Below are 20,656 nucleotides of genomic sequence, written 5' to 3'. Positions count from 1 at the left end.
TGGATGTAAAGATGAATACTGCGGATTGCAGCTCTAAAGGAACTCCAGGGGCACCTGGGTGGCTCAGTGGGTTAAAGCCTCTGCCTTCAGCTCAGGTCATGATCCCAGGGTCCTGGTATCGAGCCCCGAATTGGGCTCTCTGCTCGTCGGGGAGCCTGCTTCCTCCTCTGTCTCTGCCTGCCTCTCTGCCTACTTGTAATCTCTGTCAAATAAATAAATAAAATCTTAAAAAAAAAAAAAAGGAACTCCAAATATAGCAGGACGACACAAAATCAGATAATCACTGTACAACCTTCAGTGTAGAGCCACTGCAGAGATATGACCAAAATATTGTTGGGGTGGAAGATGTCTTAAAAAGATGCAATGAAGGAGGTAACACAAACGGTTAGGATTTAAAGAGAGTAGCAATTACAGGGAACGGGGTATACACAGGTAGGAAGTCAGTGGGTAAGCGTGTGGGTGAAGCCCACGGGATATAGGCTGGGGTGGGATACAAGAATTTTAATTCTTATCTCTTTAGCAGAAAAGATGGCTTTATTTCATTTTCAAGACTGAACTATGATTATTGGAACACATAACACAGTGATGATAATGGTTGTATTCAAATCACTATTTAAGAATCAGGAAACATAATTGTTCCAATCAAGTTATAATGATAAAGAAAAATTCAGGCTTTAGAAAGTGTTATGGGCCAAATAAGCCTAATTAATTTTAACATTAAGTAGAAATCTAATATCCTTATCTGTTTCAAACATGCAGCACTAAACATTCATACCTATTTTTCAGGACAGGCTAATCTCCCAGTGGTCAAACTGGTCCTCCCTTTTTATCTAATAGTTAGCAAATATCTACTAAAAACATAAGATCATCTCTACAATTTTATTTTACAAGTCAGATATATAAAACATATTTAGGCAAAATAATATTTATTCAGTGAAAATAAAAAGCCTTCCTGGGCCCAAAACCACTTTAGCTCTCAATCAAACACATCCTATATTCTTAGCCCAGTACTTGTTGTCATGAGGAATATAAGACTCAGAGGGCATGTTCATTTATTTGTTCAAAAGTCTTAAATAAGTCTTTACTTGGTGCTTCATTTTACTTCTATCTAAAACAGGGATACGAAAGTACCAACCTGGTAGTGATCATAAAATTAATTAGCACATGAGAGTGCTTAGAACAGTCCCTCCCATGTAGTTCAAGTTCAATAAATGTTGCTGTTGTTATTTTTTTTTAATTTTTATTACTACTACTGTTGGGTAGAATAGTATGGAAGAGGAATAGTGGTAATAATAATAATGTTATTACTGTGAGTGGGAGTCACTTAAAGACTTACAGAAAAAATAAGAAATGAGAACACTGGAAAAATCTGAGATATGCAGAGAGAACAGCAATTAGATTAGTGTAGGTAAAGTCACAACTGCACCAAGGCAGTAATGGAATTTAATATATGTGAGAAATCGTATAGAAGAAAGCATGACTGTAGCAAAGATTTAAACCAGCAAGTAATGAGAGACAAGGTACTGTTAAGATCATTGCATAAAGTTCCTGAACTTTCCTAGGTTTGGAAAGCCTCAGTTTCCTCACCTATAAAGCAAGGATGATTACAGCAACTATATCACAGGCATTCTATGAGGATTAAATTACATATTATGCTCACACTGTTTTTCATGGTGTTTGGCATATAATAAGAACTCATTAAATGTTAATAATAAGAAAGAATTATAATAATTTTTGCAAAAACCTCTCACCAGGGTATATAATTCACTCTCTTTTGATTGTGGACTTATCTCTCGGTCTTCATTAAAATAGTGCTGCTGGGAAGGATAACCCAGTTCTGTCAGAACCACATCTTCCTGCCCTGAACTGGATTTAGTATATAAAGCTAAAGGGTTGAGTTCTCTGAAACCCTGGGATTAAAAAAAAGAAGGGTTTAATCACTTAGAGAAAAAGTGACAAATTTAGCACTTCATAATTTTCAAATGTGGAAATGTTATCTTCTAAAATTTAACAGTTAAAAAATTTTCCATATTGATAATTTTTCCGAGTCACAAAAATTATTAACAGTGATGCAGACATCATCATAAACATCTGCAAAACAAGAATGCTGTCTTCTCTAAGAAGGCCTCAAAGAAATTATTTGAGGTAAGATAGAATAACTCTCATCAGCCAAAGGTAGTTTTTTGTGGTCATTTGAAAATTAAGAGACTGCTCTGCATTAAGAAGGCAGGCATCTCACAGATGTCTCTAAGATTAAAGAATACATCAAATAACTTCTCTATTAAATTATCTCACACCTTCAAGCATTGAGAGTAAATAAAATATATTACAAAACACATCCAGACTGCTCCACCTTAGAAGGGACATTTTCTCGGCATACAATAGCATGGCCCTCCGTTCTCAAGACATGATGGAAATAGATGTCTTCATTTGACGATGTATCACACAGGAAAATGTTAAGGATTCCGTCTACATATTCATCCACTACCCCCACTAACGGCTTCAAACCACACAACTTCTGAAACTGCAAAATAGCTCTAGATGTCCAATGTTCCTGAAATATAATCAAGACATGAGATTAAGACAACAAATTCAAACATGAATTATAGTAACCACATACAAAAATAAATTCCTGATGAACTAGAGATTTTCATGTAAAAATAAAACCATAAAAGTACTAGAATTACACACTGCAGGATAAAACCCAGAGTAAAGGAAAAATTATTTAAAATGTGATTATGGAACAAAACTTTATTATTATTATTTTTAAAGATTTTATTTATTTATTTGACAGACAGAGATCACAAGTAGGCAGAGAGGCAGGCAGAAAGAGAGAGGGAGAAGCAGGCTCTCCGCCAAGCAGAGAGCTCAATGTGGGGCTCGATCCCAAGACCCTGGGATCACGACCTGAGCTGAAGTCAGAGGATTTAACCCACTGAGACACCCAGGTGCCCAAAACCTTTATTATTTATGTGGTGAAACACTTTCATTTTCAGAAATGATTAAGTTAAATTACTGGACTAATCCTTCCACAGAAACCACTAAAATTCTAGATAAAACATTTTCTAAATATGTCCAAAAGCATCAAAGAACTGTCGAGAGAGTAAAAGATTCTCAGGAGAGCATTAAAGGAAAAGTGGGAACTATTTTGCCTTAAAAAAGGAAATGAGGGGCACCAGGGTGGCTCAGTTAGTTAAGCGACTGCCTTCGGCTCAGGTCATGATCCTGGGGTCCTGGGATTGAGCCCCAAGTCGGGCTCCTTGCTTGGTGGGAAGCCTGCTTCTCCCTCTCCCTACTTGTGCTCTCTCTCTCTCAAATAAATAAATAAAACGTTAAAAAAAAAAAAAAGAAAGAAAGGAAAAGAAATAAACTAGCCTTCACATGGATTTGCAGTTCAATTTTCACATCACCTGGATAGTAGACAAATCCTCATGTTGTTCATTCAAATTAACATGATTCTAGACAGGGAGTATTCCTAGGTACCTGGCAGAAGCAAATGCAAGTATCTCTAGAGGTAGGCAATCTTATTCCATATTATTCAAACATTCTCACAAATAATTTTTCAAAGACAATCAATAGCACATGGGCAAAGATAAGAGGCATACAAAGAAACAACTAATCACAAGTAAGAACAAGCAGAAACAATATAAGTAAACCTTCAAAAACTTTTTAGACAATTATAAAGAAACTAAACATACTACATTTAAAAAAAATTAATTTGAAAGCTTCTGCAGAGACCAGCAATCTATAAAAATTCATCTAGCAAAACTACAGAACAAAGAGAACTTTTAGAGAATAAAAATATAATAACCAAAACTTAACACCTAAAAGACTGACTCAGTATCAGGTTAGAATTAAAGGGTAAATCAATAAAGTGGAAGATAATTTGGAAAGAAGAAAAAAAAAAACCCAGAATGCAATATGGAAAGAGAAATACATAAAATACAGAGCTTAAAAAATATGGAAGATTAATTGAGGAAGTTTAACATACTTTTAACTGTGGTCCCAGAGAAAGAGATGCAGAAACAGAGACAGAGGGAATATAAATATGAATAATGGGGGAAAGACAATACTAACTGAAGAGAGAGTGGCTGGGAATTTGCCAGACTTAATAAAAAGTAACAAAGCGCAGATAAAGGGAGTTCAATGAACCACAAAGCAGGATAAATAAGCATAAATCCACACATAAACATACTAAAACTGAAGACACCAGCAACAAACAGGAAAATGTTAGAAACAGTTATAGACAAAAAGGACATTGCCTTCAGAGGAATATCCATCACCCTGACAGCTGACTTCTCCAATAAGGTAAGGGAGACCAGAAGCCACTGTCATGATATCTTCAGTGCACTAAACATATTACCTGCCAACCTAAAATTGTAGTGAATATATCTGCCAAAAATAAGAGCAAAATTTTGTGTCTAGGTACACATGACTTAGTTTGCCATCAGCAAACCCTTGCAAAATGAAATCCTAAAGGATACAGTTCAAATAAAAGGAAAATGTTCCAAGGGGTTTGGGTGGCAAGAATGAAGAGCTAAGAAATTGAGAAACACATGACTAAATATAGGTGAACACCATTATACGTGGTCCATTTCTTGAGGGGTTTAAAACAATTAGACAACAAAAACAGATCAGAAGAGGAGGTTAAAGAAGAAAGTGTTCTAATGTCTTTGGATCATTATTTACAACATGTGTTGTATTTCCTAGAGTAATCCCTAAAATAATATAGTGTGTCAGCGGAATGATTAAAAAACTTTTCAAAATAATGCATGCAAGGTGACAAAAAGAAAGAATAGATAAGCCTGTGATGTTCCACTCGGGCCACTGGGTTCTAATGCCTGCAGAGTTTAGTAGCTGTCTAAGGATATGGGCAGATGGCAGTCACTGATTTTGAAACAGCCATCCTGTGGCTCCCTCCCTTCAAGTATTTCTCCTATAACTCCTAGTTGTTCTGCCAGTCCCAAACAATGTCCTCTAACTCTTCAAGCCAGCAAGGAGGCTACAGACTGGGGGACTGACCCCAGCATAGAAGCTGAAAATTTCCTGATCTTACCACCTACAGCTTGACCCCCAAGGGTAGATCTCTGCTTTTCCACCTGCTTTGGATTTTGCCTATGGGAGTATTAGTCCCACCACGCTACTCTGTTGTTACTCTGTCATTACCAAACACATTAACTATTTTTGAAACCAGAAAAAAAGATAAAAAGTTGAGATTCATTCGTTTAGTTGAAGATCTTTATTAAGCACCTACCATGATGCGACCATTGATCCAGGCACTAGAGACAAGGCCCCTCATCTCAGAAGCTTACCCGTGTATGTGAACAAATAATTACAATAATACCAGATAGAATGTTATAAGATAAACTGCAATGAACGACTAAAGTAGGAGCGTGTACTTTAAATTGGCTGGTCAAGGAAGTCCTTCTAGGGAAATAATATTTGTGCTTAAATCTGAGTGACAAAAATGGGCCAACCATGAGAATGCTTTGAACAAGCTATTCCAAGGAACAGAGTGAGCAAAAGCCTTAAGGTCAGAATCACTTCAGGAAGGAAATAGGAAAACAAAAAGAGACACGAAAATGGAAGCCATCCGGCTAATGTGACAATAATGAACAGTGGCTCCAAGTGGGTCAAATTTAGCCCTGAGCTCCAGATGGAAGAAAGAAAACAAGGCTAAAATGCACCCTAAAACACAATCCTGAATACTTACTTGCACAAAAACTGTAACTGCATACATGATTTACATACTTGAAAATCAGAACAGAGGGGTACCTAGGTGGCTCAGTGGGTTAAGCCTCTGCCTTCAGCTCAGGACATGATCCCAGGGTCCTGGGATCAAGCCCCACATCAGGCTCAGCAGGGAGCCTGCTTCCCCCTCTCTCTCTCTCTGCCTGCCTCTCTGCCTACTTGTGATCTCTGTCAAATAAATAAATAAAGTCTTATAAAAATTTTTTTTAAAAATCAGAACAGATTGAATGTCTAACAATAAAGGGACAGTTAATCTATGATATAAATTTACCTAACAGATTAATATGTATCTATTAAAATTGAGAACTATGGTAACATAATAATTTATGCTATAATAATGCTAAGTTAAGAATATAAAATAATATTACTGTTTTATGTAATCCTGACAACCCTACAAAAACTGACCCCCAACACTCAATAAATTAAACTGAAAGAAACACACATCAAAGCTATAAATTGAATGTGTTTGAAAAGTAGAATAATAAGTAATGTTTTCTTTATTTTTCTTTCTTCTATACTGTGGTTTTCAGATAAAAATTTTTTTGAAGATTTTACTTATTTATTTATTTGACAGAGAGAGAAACAAGAGAGGGAACATAAGCAGGTGGAGTGGGAGAGTGAGAAGCAGGCTCCCCGCTGAGCAAGGAGCCTGATGCAGGCCCCGATCCCAGGACCCTGGGATCATGATCTGACCCAAAGGCAGACGCTTAATAACTGAGCCACCTAGGCGCCCCTCAGATAATTTTTTAAAGTAATAACCCGTGTAGTATGTAAGCAACTGAGGTTAAACAGACAAATGGAGTGTAGTAAGTGTGTATGGCATATATAATTAAGAGTTCTGGGGTGACTGAGGGGTTAAGTAGGTCAATCATCTGGCCTCGGCTCAGGTCATGATCCCATGATCCCCAAGGAGGGAGCCTGCTTCTCCCTCTCCATATGCCTGCTGCTACCACTGCTCGTGCGCACTCTCTCTCTCTCAAATAAAATCTTAAAAAAAAAAAAGAGGGGCACCTGGGTGGCTCAGTGGGTTAAGCCTCTGCCTTCCGCTCAGGTCATGATCTCAGGGTCCTGGGTTTGAGCCCGCATCAGGCTCTCTGCTCAGCAGGGGGCCTGCTTCCCTCACCCCCTCTGCCGGCCTCTCTGCCTACTTGTGATCTCTCTGTCAAATAAATAAAATCTTTAAAAAAAGATAAAAGAGTTCTGGGGGAAAAACACGAAGTTAGGTGCATGATATTGATAACTACATAAAGAAATGTATCTACAGGGATGAAAATTCCTCCTGCTTCATCCCCTCCAGTCATCTCACACAACTACATTACTAGAGAATCCTTTAAAAAACAGATAACTGAGTATGGTGGTTTCCTAGGTAGGTCCTTTAGTTGCTCCCCAGCATCTGAAGGACAATGTCCGGACTCCTGAACACAGACACGCATCCCCACTCAGGGCCTGTTTCTCTCACATCACTTGCCATCCACCAGCTCCTCTGCTGCCATGTAAGCAAACTGAGCCACGTACCATTTCTCAAATTTGAGGTATTTTATGTTACCCTTCCTTTGGCTGGAACGTCTTTCTTTTTTTGTCTAGTCTTCCTTCAAAATTCTACTCCAAACCACCTCGACTGGAGGGTCATCCCTGACTACCCTCGAGAGAGAAGCGCACTCCTCCTTCTGCAACCCTAGCGCACACTATAAACAGCTCTACAGCAAATACGACACAGCACACTGATTTCTATCTCCACGTCTACCTTCCAGAGTATCTACAGTGACTTGTCACTGTAGGGCTCATTCCATGTTTTATTTCTGTATCCTGAGATCCTAGAACTGTTCACAACATCAAAAGTTTGCTGATTAAATAGGGAACAAACATACCTCTACTGGTCTCACCCAAGCCAAAGAACAAGGGATAGCCTGAGCTGGAAGCTTTGTGTAGCAGCACCTGTAAGAGAAAAGCAAATACACGAATTACTGAATCATATTTTTAAATACATTTCACGGAATCTCTAACCCATTCTTGATTTTAGCTATTCACACCACTTCAGAGTATTTTATTCATGCATTTTTAAGATAATGTCTTACACTTCAAAGCAATCTAAGAAATTAAATTTTTAAACATAATAATCTTTGAAAGCCATGCAATTAAAATATAGGGAGGAACAAACCAACCTTCATGCTATATAAATATAACTCTAAGCATGACCCAAAAAATCATTTTCTTTTTTTTTTTTTAAGATTTTATTTATTTATTTGATAGAGAGAAAGATCACAAGTAGGCAGAGAGAGGCAGAGAGAGGAAGGGAAGCAGGCTCCCTGCCTAGCAGAAAGCCCGATGTGGGGCTCGATCCCAGGATCCTGGGATCATGACCTGAGCCGAAGGCAGAGGCTTTAACCCACTGAGCCACCCAGGTGCCCCCAAAATTATTTTCTTAATAAGAGACTGGAATTTAGTCTCATGGTCCATTCAGATTCACAGTCATGTGAAAGAAGACATAAGAGATTATAATCCCCCTGTGAAACTAAGGAACTGCATGCCAAGGCCATCTGCACTGGAACAGAGAGGGATGGAAAGGAGGGAAGAACGGAATGAGGAAGGCAAGAGAAAAGGAAGAGTGATCCTAACTCCACGTGGCTTCAGCACAAGGATTCAAAACTTAAGAATAATTTAATAAGATCTGTTAACTCACTTGAGAAATCTCAGGGAGGACTTCTGAACAGCTCCAATATTTCCAAAGTCTGGGTAGAATACTTCAACTTCCTGCTTCCCAAGGACTCGATGGATAATGACCCGATACCACCACTTATCCTCAGAAATCCTTACACAACAGAGATGTCCTGGTTGGATGAAATACTCTGGCATGGCGTACCGATCAGAAACCAGCTGATTAGAATAGCAGCGCCTATAGAATTCCATAATACAGGGAATCACACAGGGGAAGAAAATACCAAGATCATTTTTACTGATGTATCAAGAGCAAGAAAGCCTTGGCAGAAAGGAAAAGAATCCCTACGATTTCTGATTTGTTGATGCTTATTAATACTAATTAATTTTATTTTCCTCTTTCTTATCCAAATCCCTTCTCTTCATCAGTAAACTTCTTCAAATAAAAAGTTACACATTCCTTTAAGCTCATACTCTCTGAACAAAATGTAACCCAACTCCAGCACTTCCCTAGTATTGCAGTTTCACCTTCGGTCACTGTCCACCCAACCTCACACAGTGGAGACTTCACTCCCCTACTTGCTGCTCCCAGAGCACGACGCTACTCCCGTCGTTAATGCCGACGCTGGCCTTGGTGCCAGTGACTGTCTGCACATACCCACTCACACCTCCTTGACTGGCAAATTCCTTCTTGTTTTTTAAGCAGAGCTCAAGCACCTCCTTTGTGAAACTCTCTTCTACCCGCCCAGGCAGAATTACCACCTCGTGCAATGCCCCACACATCCCCTATGTTCCCAGACAATCATGGTGTTGACAAAGGCAAAGACCATGTCTGTCTTCTCCTTGTACTCCTCATGCCTCAACATCCCAAGCACACAGCAGATATGGTATTAATAATAACGGCCGCCAACTTTTGAGCCAGACTCCATTCTAAGTACTTTAATCTTCACAGCTCTGTGAGGCAGGTACTATTACTAACCCTACTTTAGACATAAGGAGATTAGGCCTAGAGAGTTAAAGTAAGTTCAAGGTCACAGAGCCAGCAAGTGTGCTTTAAAACATACTAAATCTTATAGGCATACTGAAATGGGATATATGATAATATTTGTACTAAGTGATTATTATGTGACTTATATAACGCCAGGTGTTCTTGGGTAAGAGAGCAGTGAAGTATATAACGTGGTAAAATGGAATGCTCTTGGAGAGGTATATAATAAATTATTCTTACATGTGACAACAATGCAAAAATGATACTGTTGTTCCTGAATAAATCTAAAGCGATCGGAAATGTACACATTTTACATGATTTTTACTAAGAAAGGGCATCATTTTCAGCAGAGAAAAGAGATTAATTTAGAGTAGTAGTTCTCCAAAGCCCTGGGACCCTGATGCCCTTTCAACAAGTCCATAAAATAAAGACTATTTTAATATTTCTGTATTATTGTGAAAATAGCAATTTGCCTTTTTCACTGTGTTAGTATTTGCAGTGATGGTATAAAAGCAAGGTGCCTTAGCCAAATCAAGGCAACAGCACCAACTTTACTAGCTGTCATTTACATGTCACTGCCACGTACTAACAATTAAAGAAAAAAGAAAAAAAGCCAATGTCACTTAAGAATGTCCTTGATAAATAAAAATTAAGTTTTATTAAATCTCAACCACTGAGTGACCATCTTTTCAATGTTCTATGTGACAAAAGTGGAAGTACTATACACAGAAATCACTTCTCAAGTTGTCTTACAGAAAAGCACTTATACATTTGAGTTGTGAATTGAACTAGCTATTCTTTTTGTGGAATATTTTACTTGGAAAATGAACTAGCCATTGTTCTCATAGAACACCATTTTTGTTTGAAAGGACCGTTATCAAACTTTGTTTATTCAGACTTAGGTATCTGACACATATTTTTCAAAAAATGAGATGAGCCTGTCACTTCAAGGAAAAGACTGACAGTATTTGTCATCACTGATAAAATTTAAAGGCTTTCAAGTGAAAATTAGGATTTTGGAAATGTTGTGTATACCACCACGAGCTTGACAGCTCCCTATTACGTAATACATCTCTGATGAGATCAGTGGTGATATTAATAAATGTGGAAGATCTACATAACTCAGCAAACCAGTATTTTCCAAACTACCAATGCATGGTGTTTTAAAATTATTAATGGGGGTAAAAGATCCTTTTAGGGCCAGCTGTATTGAGTCCACACTTAGAAGGGCCTTATGTTTAAAAAAAAAAAAAAAAAGGGGGGGAGCCTTATGCTTGCTTTAATGTTCTGCCATTGTTGTCCCAAAATTCTCAATGATTATTAAACTTGGCACCTTGCATTTTAATTCTGCACTGGAGACTGCAATTGCTTAACCAATCCTGGATCCATTCAAGGTGCAAAGGAAGACCAATGGATTTAACACAGTAGAGTGTGAAAAGTTCAAATTCCACATTGCAACTAATCTTTAAAAAACTACCACTTGCCAAGTTTTGGAATATTCACAAATTTTCTGAAAATATCAAAGAAGATTCACAATTTTCTGGAAAAGCTATTAAAATACTCTTTTCCCAACTACGTATCTGTATGAGGCCAGATGTTTTCCTATACATCGACCAAAACAATGTACGTCAAGAGATTAAAGACAAAAGCAGGTATTAAAATCAAACTTTCTTCTATTAAGACAGATATTAAAGAGATCTACAAAAATGTAGAACAATGGCAATATTCTGATTTCTGGAAAAGTTATTTTTCACAGAACTATGTTATTCATATTTACACAAATGGACTTAACATTATTTTTAGACAAAAAAATATGTAAATGTTAGTTTTAATTTCTAAGATAAATATCAATAAACGGAAGTTCTCAAGTCCTTAATTTTCAACCACCCTAAAACCAAAATATTGAGAACTTCTGATTTAGAATGAGATACATGAAAAATACACTGAAAACAACAGACTCCTACCGCATCTCAATCATCATGTCTTCAAGTAACTCTGATGAATCCCTGCTATAGATTCGGATGTAGAATTGACTTGGAGAGATGATATACTCCACAAAGACCCCCACAAGGGTACTGGTATCTAATGGTGGCAGTCTGCATAGTTGCCTGTCCCGTACAGCATCTGGTGGGATATCATGATTTGCCATTGCCAGGTTGAGCTGTGACTTGTTAATTTCTACTTGCTAAAAGTTAAAAAAGAAAAGAAACTGCTCTAAAACTTTAAGTGGCATTTCAAACTGTGACATTTCTCAAAGTACATTTCATGAGTCTTTATCAGAATCACTGGGGAAATTATAAAAATGAAGCTTCTTAGGCATTAGCCAGGACATACTGATACAGAGTACCTGGAAGTGGGGCCTCTGATTATGCACTCATAAATTCCCCAGGTGGAAGCCTGGGGGGCTCAGTGGATTAAGCATCTGCCTTTGGTTCAGAACATGATCCCAGGGTTCTAGGACAGAGCCCCACATCAGCAAGAAGCCTGCCTCTCCCTCTCCCTCTGCTAGCTACTCCCCCTGCTTGTGCTTTTTATCAAATAAATAAATAAAATCTTAAAAAAAAAATTCCCTAGGTGATCCTTACTACATTAATATATGAAAACTACTGCCTTATGATATTAAAAGTATGTTATACAGTTGCCCCATACAAAACTGCAAATATGGTATTTAAAATATTCAGGCTGAGGCAACATAGACTGTCATCCTACACAGCCTTACCAACAAAGGTAACTTTAAAGAATGCTAAATTTCACACTAGTCTTCCAACCAAAAATAGGGTTTCTTAAACACTCTTATTCTAAAATATCTTATTTTCCTTTAGGCCTTTCTCTTGTTCTCTAGAAAATATGCAGTAGGCTTTCCAAACAAAATGTTTTCCTTTCATGAAAGAAGCCAGGTATAGATGGTAGAAGAAAAGAAGAGTAAGCAATTAATTCCTTAACAATAAAATAAATAACAGAAGAGGAGAACACAAAAAAGGAGAATTGTGAGGGCACATAATGAAAAAGAAAAAAGGAAAAGCACCCTATAACTGAGGACAGGGGCGGGGGCCACTGCAGCGGCTGAGAAATACAGTAAAAACAAAGCTTCTCAATTCTTCCCTCTGAAGCCCTCGAGGGTTTTCCAGCCCACATTTTAAAAAACATGGACTGAGCACTGGCTGTAACCTCTTGAGAAAACTGGCAAATCATTAAAGCCATCTGAAAACTTTAAAATGAGACCTGAATGAAATTAGTCATACAAAGACTAAAAACCAGAAAAAATGCCGCACAAGGTGACTTCAGACCAAATCTTTGCTCTAAGAAATCATCTATCAAGAAATAAATATTTTCTAAATATTTTTATAATATATTTATAAAACAAATATTTTCTAAAATAGAATTTTGGATTAAAGAAAAATTCATTCAGTTACTTTTCATAATGTTGAATCTCCAGTATACAAAGTCGTTAAACCTTACCACCTGTAATACAGGCTTTACCAATGGATTAGGCTCCTTGCAAATCTTCTGTTCTGGCTCCTTAAGGCTTTTAGGACAATCCCATGCAGTCTCCTTGACAGCAGCAGTAGACAGTGAATTTCTAGGGGGACTGGAGACATAAGCTTTGACTTCTATTTTCTTATCTGATTGAACTAAACATGAATTTCTGACTGATGAAACGTCTCCATCTGAAATGATCAACAGAGCAGACTGTGGATAGCTACTATAACAATCTGTATAACTGTTACCAAGCACATTCTATGGGCCAGGCACTAGGCAAATAATGATAAATGAGAGAGACATGAACCTGTCATTGCAGAACTTTCAGTACGGAGAGATAAAAGGAAGTTCTAGAAGGGAACAAATCTTAAATTATTTATTTTGGCAGGGACAGGGTAAGTCTAGCAAGGTTTCTTGAACTTTGACTAAAGGTTTTATTTTTCAACATCCTGATTTCAATTTATTTTTCTTTTTCAGTTTTAGCAGTGAAAGTGCATTGTTGCTTAATGTACAATGTATGTGACTACTTAATATTCCATAACACAGTGCCTTAATTTTTAGGGAATTACCAAATCAATCATATATTTTGTTCAAATTACATATGCATGATGATTGTAAGAGGTTGACACATTAAAACAGACTTCAGATAGACCTAAAACTATAGTGACTCCGAAGAAAAATGAGTAAAAGTGCACAAAGATGTAGGCATCTACATTTTATCTTTTATAATGATAAAAAATACACTCTACATGCCTGTGAATAGGAGACTGATTAAATGAGTATAGTCACATAAAAGAATTATACGTAGTTAAAAAGGATGAAATACGGGGCGCCTGGGTGGCTCAGTGGGTTAAGGCCTCTGCCTTCGGCTCAGGTCATGATCCCAGGGTCCTGGGATCGAGCCCCGCATCGGGCTCTCTGCTCAGCGGGGAGCCTGCTTCCTCCTCACTCTCTGCCTGCCTCTCTGCCTGCTTGTGATATCTGTCTGTCAAATAAATAAATAAATAAAACCTTTAAAAAAAAAAAAAAAAAAAAAGATGAAATAAACTTATTTATGCTGATATAGAACAATATCCATAATATATGAAGTATAAAAAGCAAGAACTTACACATTTACATAATACTGTTTTGTGCAAGAAAATTATACATATGATAAATAACTATGTTACATACAAAAGTTCCAAAAAGGACCCATTAAAAAAAATTACTAGTTACCACTCTACATTGCTAGAATTGTTTAAATAAGTAAATGTTGCTTTTATAAGTTTTCCAAAAATCTAGCTAAGCTTACATACATGTTGAAAAAATCTGGAAGACTATGTAAAAACTCTAACAGCATTTTTGGGGGAAATAAAATAATGGTAATTATTCACTTCCAACATTATACTCACCTGTGATATTTTCTAAAATGAACATGAGTTATTTTAACAATCAGGAAAATCAGCAAAGCTATACTAATATTTTGGACAAAAAATTGCTACCCATCAAAATCATTTTTAAAAGCTTATAAAAGTATAAGTACAATTGACCCTTGAATAATGCAGGGGTTAGAGGCATCAAGCCCCCATTCATCAAAAATCTGCATATAATATTTGACTCCCCCAAAACTTTAATAGTCTACTGCTGACCAGAAGCCTTACTATAATATAAACAGTTGTTTAACATATATTTTGTATGTCATACATGTTATATACTGTATTCTTATAAAACTAAAGAAAATTAAAAAAAAATAAGAGAAACTACATTTACAGTACTGTACTGATTTTACCAAAAATAATCCATATTTAAGTGGACCTAACCAGTTCAAACCCACATTGTTCAAGGGTCAACAGTACCATATTATACTATCCTTTAGCATGACCAGTGAGGGAACAGAGGAAAAAGTACATGGAATCTCTGCACTCATTCATTATAAATGTATATAAACATGTAATACTCTCAATAAAAATTTCAAAAGGAAAAAAAAAACTAAGTCAAAAAAAAAACACAAGAAACAAACAAAAATCAAGTGCCCTAAATGCAATGCAGTATCCTGGAATGGATCCAGAAACAGAACAATTGTGGGAAAAATGGTAATACCAAAATAAAATTTAGAGTTTCATTAATAGTAATGTATCGGGGGTGCCTGGGTGGCTCAGTGGGTTAAGCTGCTGCCTTCGGCTCAGGTCGTGATCTCAGGGTCCTGGGATCAAGTCCCACATCGGGCTCTCTGCTCAGCAGGGAGCCTGCTTCTCCCCCCCACCCTTCTCTCTGCCTGCCTCTCTGCCTACTTGTGATCTCTCTCTGTCAAATAAATAAATAAAATCTTTAAAAAAAAAAATAGTAATGTATCGGTTAATTACTTAGTTTTGGTATATTTATATATCATGGCAACATAAAATGTTAATATTAGGGGAAATGGATGAAGGGCATATGAGAATTCGTTAATATCTCTGCAACTTTTCTATAAACCTAAAATTATCCCAAAATAAAAAGTTTGTTTAAAAATAAATACAAGTTGGGGAAATGGACATTGGGGAGGGTATGATGAGTGCTGTGAAATGTGTAAACCTGGCGATTCACAGACCTGTACCCCTGGGGATAAAAATACATTATATGTTTATTAAAATAAATTTTAAATAAATTTAAATAAATAATATAAATAAATAAATATAAATAAATAAATATTAAAAATAAATATAAATAAATAAATAAATAATTTAAATAAAATTTAAATTTTATTTAAATAAATTTTAAAATTTAAAAATTTTAAAAAATAAATAAATAATAAATAAATAAATACAAGTGCTAGGTCCCAATACACACCCATTTATTCCAAGTATCCATGTATTTCTAAACGCGCTTTTGATGCACAGCCAGAGTTAACCACCACTGATCTGGTGCTTCCCCATCAGATCACTATTTATTTCTTCAGAGTTATCAAGTATTGGATAAGGAGGAAAGTATATTTTAAAAATTCAGATGGTCTATTAGGGTACTTGGGTGGCTCAGTTGGGTAAGCATCCAACTCGTGGTTTTAGCTCAGGTCCTGATCTCACGGTTGTGGGATCAAGCCCTAAGTCAGGCTCTGTGCTCAGCTCGGAGTCAGCTTTCCCTCTCGCCCTCTGTCTCTCCCCACACTGGTGCACTCTGTCTTTCCCTCCTTCTCTTAAATCTTTAAAAAATTTAGATTGTCCAACTTCCTTTCCAAGAAATGGAACAAATAATCCTAAAATTTACATGGAACTAGAAAAGACCTCAAATAGCCAGAGGAATGTTGAAAAAGAAAACCAAAGTTGGCAGCATCACAATTCCAGACTTTAAGCTATATTACAAAGCTCTAACCATCAAGACAGTACGGAACTGGCACAAAAACAGACACATAGTTCAATGGAACAGAACAGAGAACCCAGAAATGGACCCTCAACTCTATGGTCAACTCATCTTCGACAAAGCAAGAAAGAATGTTCAATGGAACTGATTACAGTCTCTTCAACAAATGGTGTTGGGAAAATTGGACAAACACATACAGAAAAATGAAACTGGACCATTTCCTTACACCACACAAGAAAATAGACTCAAAATGGATGAAAGACCTCAATATCACACAGGAATCCATCAAAATCCTTGAGGAGAACACAGGCAGCAACCTCTTCGACCTCAGCCACAGCAACTTCTTCCTAGAAACATCACCAAAGGCAAAGGAAGCAAGGGCAAAAATGAACTATTGGGACTTCATCAAGATCAAAAGCATCAAGATCAAAAGCAAAGAAAAAACTCAACAAAACCAAAAGACAACTGACAGAATGGGAGAAGATATTTGCAATTAATATATCAGATAAAGGGCTAGTATCCAAAATCTATAAAGAGCTTATCAAACTCAACACCCAAAGAACAAATAATCCAATCAAGAAATGGACAGAAGACATGAACAGACATTTCTGCAAAGAAGACATCCAAATGGCCAACAGACACATGAAAAAGTGCTCCACGTCACTCAGCATCAGGGAAATACTAATCAAAATCACAGTGAGATACCACCTCACACCAGTCAGAATTACTAAAATGAACAAGTCAGGAAACAACAGGTGTTGGCAAGGATGTGGAGAAAGGGGAACCCTCCTACAGTGTTTATGGGAATGCAAGCTGGTGCAGCCACTCTGGAAAACAGTATGGAGGTTCCTAAAAAAGTTGAAAATAGAGCTATCCTATGACCCAGGAATCTCACTACTGGTATTTACCCTAAAGATACAAATGTAGTGATCTGAAGGGGCATGTGCACTTGAATGTTTACAGAAGAAGTGTCCACAATAGCCAAACTACAGAAAGACCCTAGATGTCCATCAACAGAAGAATGGATAAAGAAGATATGGCACGCACGTGCGCAGACACACACACACACACACACACACACACACACACACAATGGAATACTATGTAGCCATCAAAAAATGAAACCAGACGGTATTATGCTAAGCAAAATAAGTCAATCAGAGAAAGACAATTAGCATATGATCTCACTGATTTGATGCATTTTAGAGGCAGGGTGGGGGATCATGGGGGGAAGGGAGGGAAAAATGAAACAAGATGGGACCAGGGAAGGAGACGAACCATAAGAGACTCTTAATCTCAGGAAACAAATGAGGGTTGCTGGAGGGGAGGAGGGTGGGAGGAATGGGGTGGCTGGTGACAGACACGGGGAAGGGTATGTGCTATGGTGAGTGCTGTGAATTGTGTAAGACTGACGATTCACAGATCTGTACCCCTGAAAAAAATAACACATTATATGTTCTTTGTTTTTTAAGATTTTATTTATTTATTTGACAGAGATCACAAGTAGGCAGAGAGGCAGGCAGAGAGAGAGGAGAAAGCAGGCTCTCCACGGAGCAGAGGGCCCGATGCGGAGCTCGATCCCAGGACCCCGGGATCATGACCTGAGCCGAAGGCAGAGGCTTTAACCCACTGAGCCACCCAGGCGCCCCAACACATTATATGTTAATAAAAAAATTTAGATGGTCTTCATTAATGATACAGGTTAACCTTACTACAATAAATATCACCAGAAAGAATGGTCATCGTATACAAAGTGTTTTTGAGGCTAATGTGTAATCTGTTTGGTTGATGTGGTTACAATAAAGAATATTACATGAGCAATGCTTTTTTTTTCCTTGCCCATTCAGGGACAAATAAAAATCAGGTTTGCATCTTCCAGAATGCTCTAGGCCCATCCCCACTTCAGCTATAGATAATTCACTGGGGTACCCACTATGCACAACACTCCAAGAAGCCCCAGCAAACACTCACTTCAGCTCCACTTGTACCTCCAGGACATACTGTGCACGGACAGCACCAGAATCCTCTGGTCTGTACCCACTTCAGCTCCAGCCACCACACCAGAGTGGTCTCAGAGCAAGGTGCCCCGGGACACCCAGCCTGCACCCACTAAAGCTCCAGCCAACCAGCTGCCTGACACATACAGTCTATATAGTAATGCCCCTACACAAGGCAATTCCTCCAAGTCTAGGAGAAGTAGTTTTCCACCTAATTCATAGAAACAAACATAGAGAGTCAAAGAAAATGAGGAGACAAAGGAATATACCCCAAATGAAAGAATAAGACAAAACCTCAAAAAAGAACTAAACCAAATGGAGATAAGCAACCTATCTGATAAAGAGTTCAAGATAGTAATCATAAAGATGCTCATTTGACTTCAGTGAAGACTGCAGGAACTCAGAGAAACTTCAACAAAGAGATAGATAATATGAAAAAAAAACAATCACAGCTGAAGAATACAATAACTGAAATGTAAAATACATTAGAGGGAATCAGCAGCAGATCAGAAGGTATACAAGAATATATCAATGATCTGGAAAACAGGGTAATAGAAAGCACATGTGCTGCACAAAAAAAGTACTTTTTCATATGAGGTTAAGTTAAGGTATCTCTGAGACAATACCAAGCATTCTAACACTCACATAATAGGGCTCCCAAACAGAAAGAGAGAGAAGAGGGCAGAAAAATAACTCAAAAAAATAATAGCTGAAAACTTCTCTGACCTGGGTAAGAAAAAAGACATCCAAGTTCAGGAATCACAAATAGCCCAAACAAGATGGATCCAAAGAGTTCCACACCAGGATACAAATTAGTAAAAATGTCAAAAATTAAAGACAGAGAAGCTAAAAATCAGCAAGAGAAAAGCAACATGTTGCATATAAGGAAACCCCATAGGAGTAGCAGCTTTGATGAGAATGGTATGATATATTCAAAGTGATGAAAAAAACCTTATAACCAAGAATACTCTACCCAGCAAAGTTATCATTCAGAATTTAAGAAGAAATAGTTTCCCAGACAAACAAAAGTTAAAGGATTTCATCACCACTTTAAGAAACTTTTGAGAAATTTTAAAGGGACTACTTTAAATGGAGAATAAGAGGCAATAATTAGAAACAAATGTCATGAGTAAAAGCAAACATACAGTAAAGGTAGTAAATCAATCTCTTATAAAACTAGTATGAAAGTGGGGTGCCTGGGTGGCTCAGTGGGTTAAAGCCTCTGCCTTCGGCTCAGGTCATGATCCCAGGGTCCTGGGATCGAGCCCCGCATCGGGCTCTCTGCTCAGCAGGGAGCCTGCTTCCTCCTCTCTCTCTGCCTGCCTCTCTGCCTACTTGTGATATCTCTCTGTCAAATAAATAAATAAAAATATTAAAAAAAAAAAAACTAGTATGAAAGTGTAAAAGACAAATGTAGTAAAATCAATTATATCTAAAAAATTAGTTAAGGTCCAGGAAATAAAAAGATACAAAATATGACATTATATACACGAAACTTGGAGGGGGATAAAAAAAATTTTATGTTTTTAGAATGTGTTCAAACTTCAGCAACCACCAACATAAAATATAAAATAGAATGCTACATACATAGGATATTATATATAAACCTCATGGTAACCAGAAACCAAAAAGCTATGATGGATATGCAAAAAATAAAAAGAAAGGAATCCAAGCATAACACTAAAAAAATACTAAATCACAAAGATAAAGAGGAAAAAAGACCAGAGAAGAACCATAAAAAGAACCAGTAAACAATTAAGAAAATGGCAATAAGTATATACTTATCAGTAATTACTTTAAACGTAAATGCACTAAAAGCTCCAGTCAAAAGACACAGGATAACAAATGGATTAAAAACAAAAAACAAACAAAAAAAACCTAAGACACATCTACATGCTGCCTTACAAGAGACTCACTTCAGACCTAAAGACACATGCATACTGAAAGTAAACGGAGGGAAAAAATATACCATGCAAATGGAAGTATTTAAAAAAGAAAAAAGCCAAGGTGGCAATATGTCAGACAAAGTAAACTTTAAAACAAAAACTGTAACAAGAGACAAATAAAGGCATGACATAATGATAAAGAGATCAATTCAATAAGAAAATATAACCATTGTAAACATCTATGCACTCAACATAGGAACACCTAAATACATTAAGTGAATATTAGAAGACATAAAGGGAGAAGCTGATAATGATGCAGTAATAGTAGGGGACTTGAACACCCACTTACACTTGAACACCCACTTACACCAACGAATAGATCATTCAAACAGAAAATAAGGAAGCAATGGCTCTGAACAACACAGTATACCAGACAGACTTAACAAATATTAATGTAACATTCCCCTCCAAAAACAGCAGAATACACATTCTTTTCAAGTTCTTTTCATTCTCCAGAATAGATCATGTTAAGCCAAAAACAAGACTCAATAAATTTAAGAATACTGAAACTATATCAAGCTTCTTTT

General features: G+C 37.1%; 1 protein-coding gene across 1 annotated transcript in view; it reads right to left on the bottom strand.

The window, feature by feature from the left end:
- TDRD5 (tudor domain containing 5) overlaps positions 1 to 20,656 on the bottom strand; it is an 85,307-nt gene that overhangs the window by 20,004 nt on the left and 44,647 nt on the right. Inside the window, exons 8-13 of the mRNA XM_080825056.1 lie at positions 12,854 to 13,026; positions 11,359 to 11,579; positions 8,432 to 8,644; positions 7,620 to 7,686; positions 2,354 to 2,554; positions 1,752 to 1,910 (exon numbers count right to left, since the gene is read on the bottom strand). Of these exons, the coding sequence (XP_080681182.1) occupies positions 1,752 to 1,910; positions 2,354 to 2,554; positions 7,620 to 7,686; positions 8,432 to 8,644; positions 11,359 to 11,579; positions 12,854 to 13,026 (1,034 nt within the window). The remainder of the gene's footprint in view (positions 1 to 1,751; positions 1,911 to 2,353; positions 2,555 to 7,619; positions 7,687 to 8,431; positions 8,645 to 11,358; positions 11,580 to 12,853; positions 13,027 to 20,656) is intronic.

The sequence above is a fragment of the Martes martes genome, assembly GCF_963455335.1.
Source record: "Martes martes genome assembly, chromosome: 15".
NCBI classification, from domain to species: Eukaryota; Metazoa; Chordata; class Mammalia; order Carnivora; family Mustelidae; genus Martes; species Martes martes.
The sequence above is the reverse complement of the archived record's forward strand: the minus strand, read 5'-3'. Positions and strand labels throughout refer to the sequence as shown.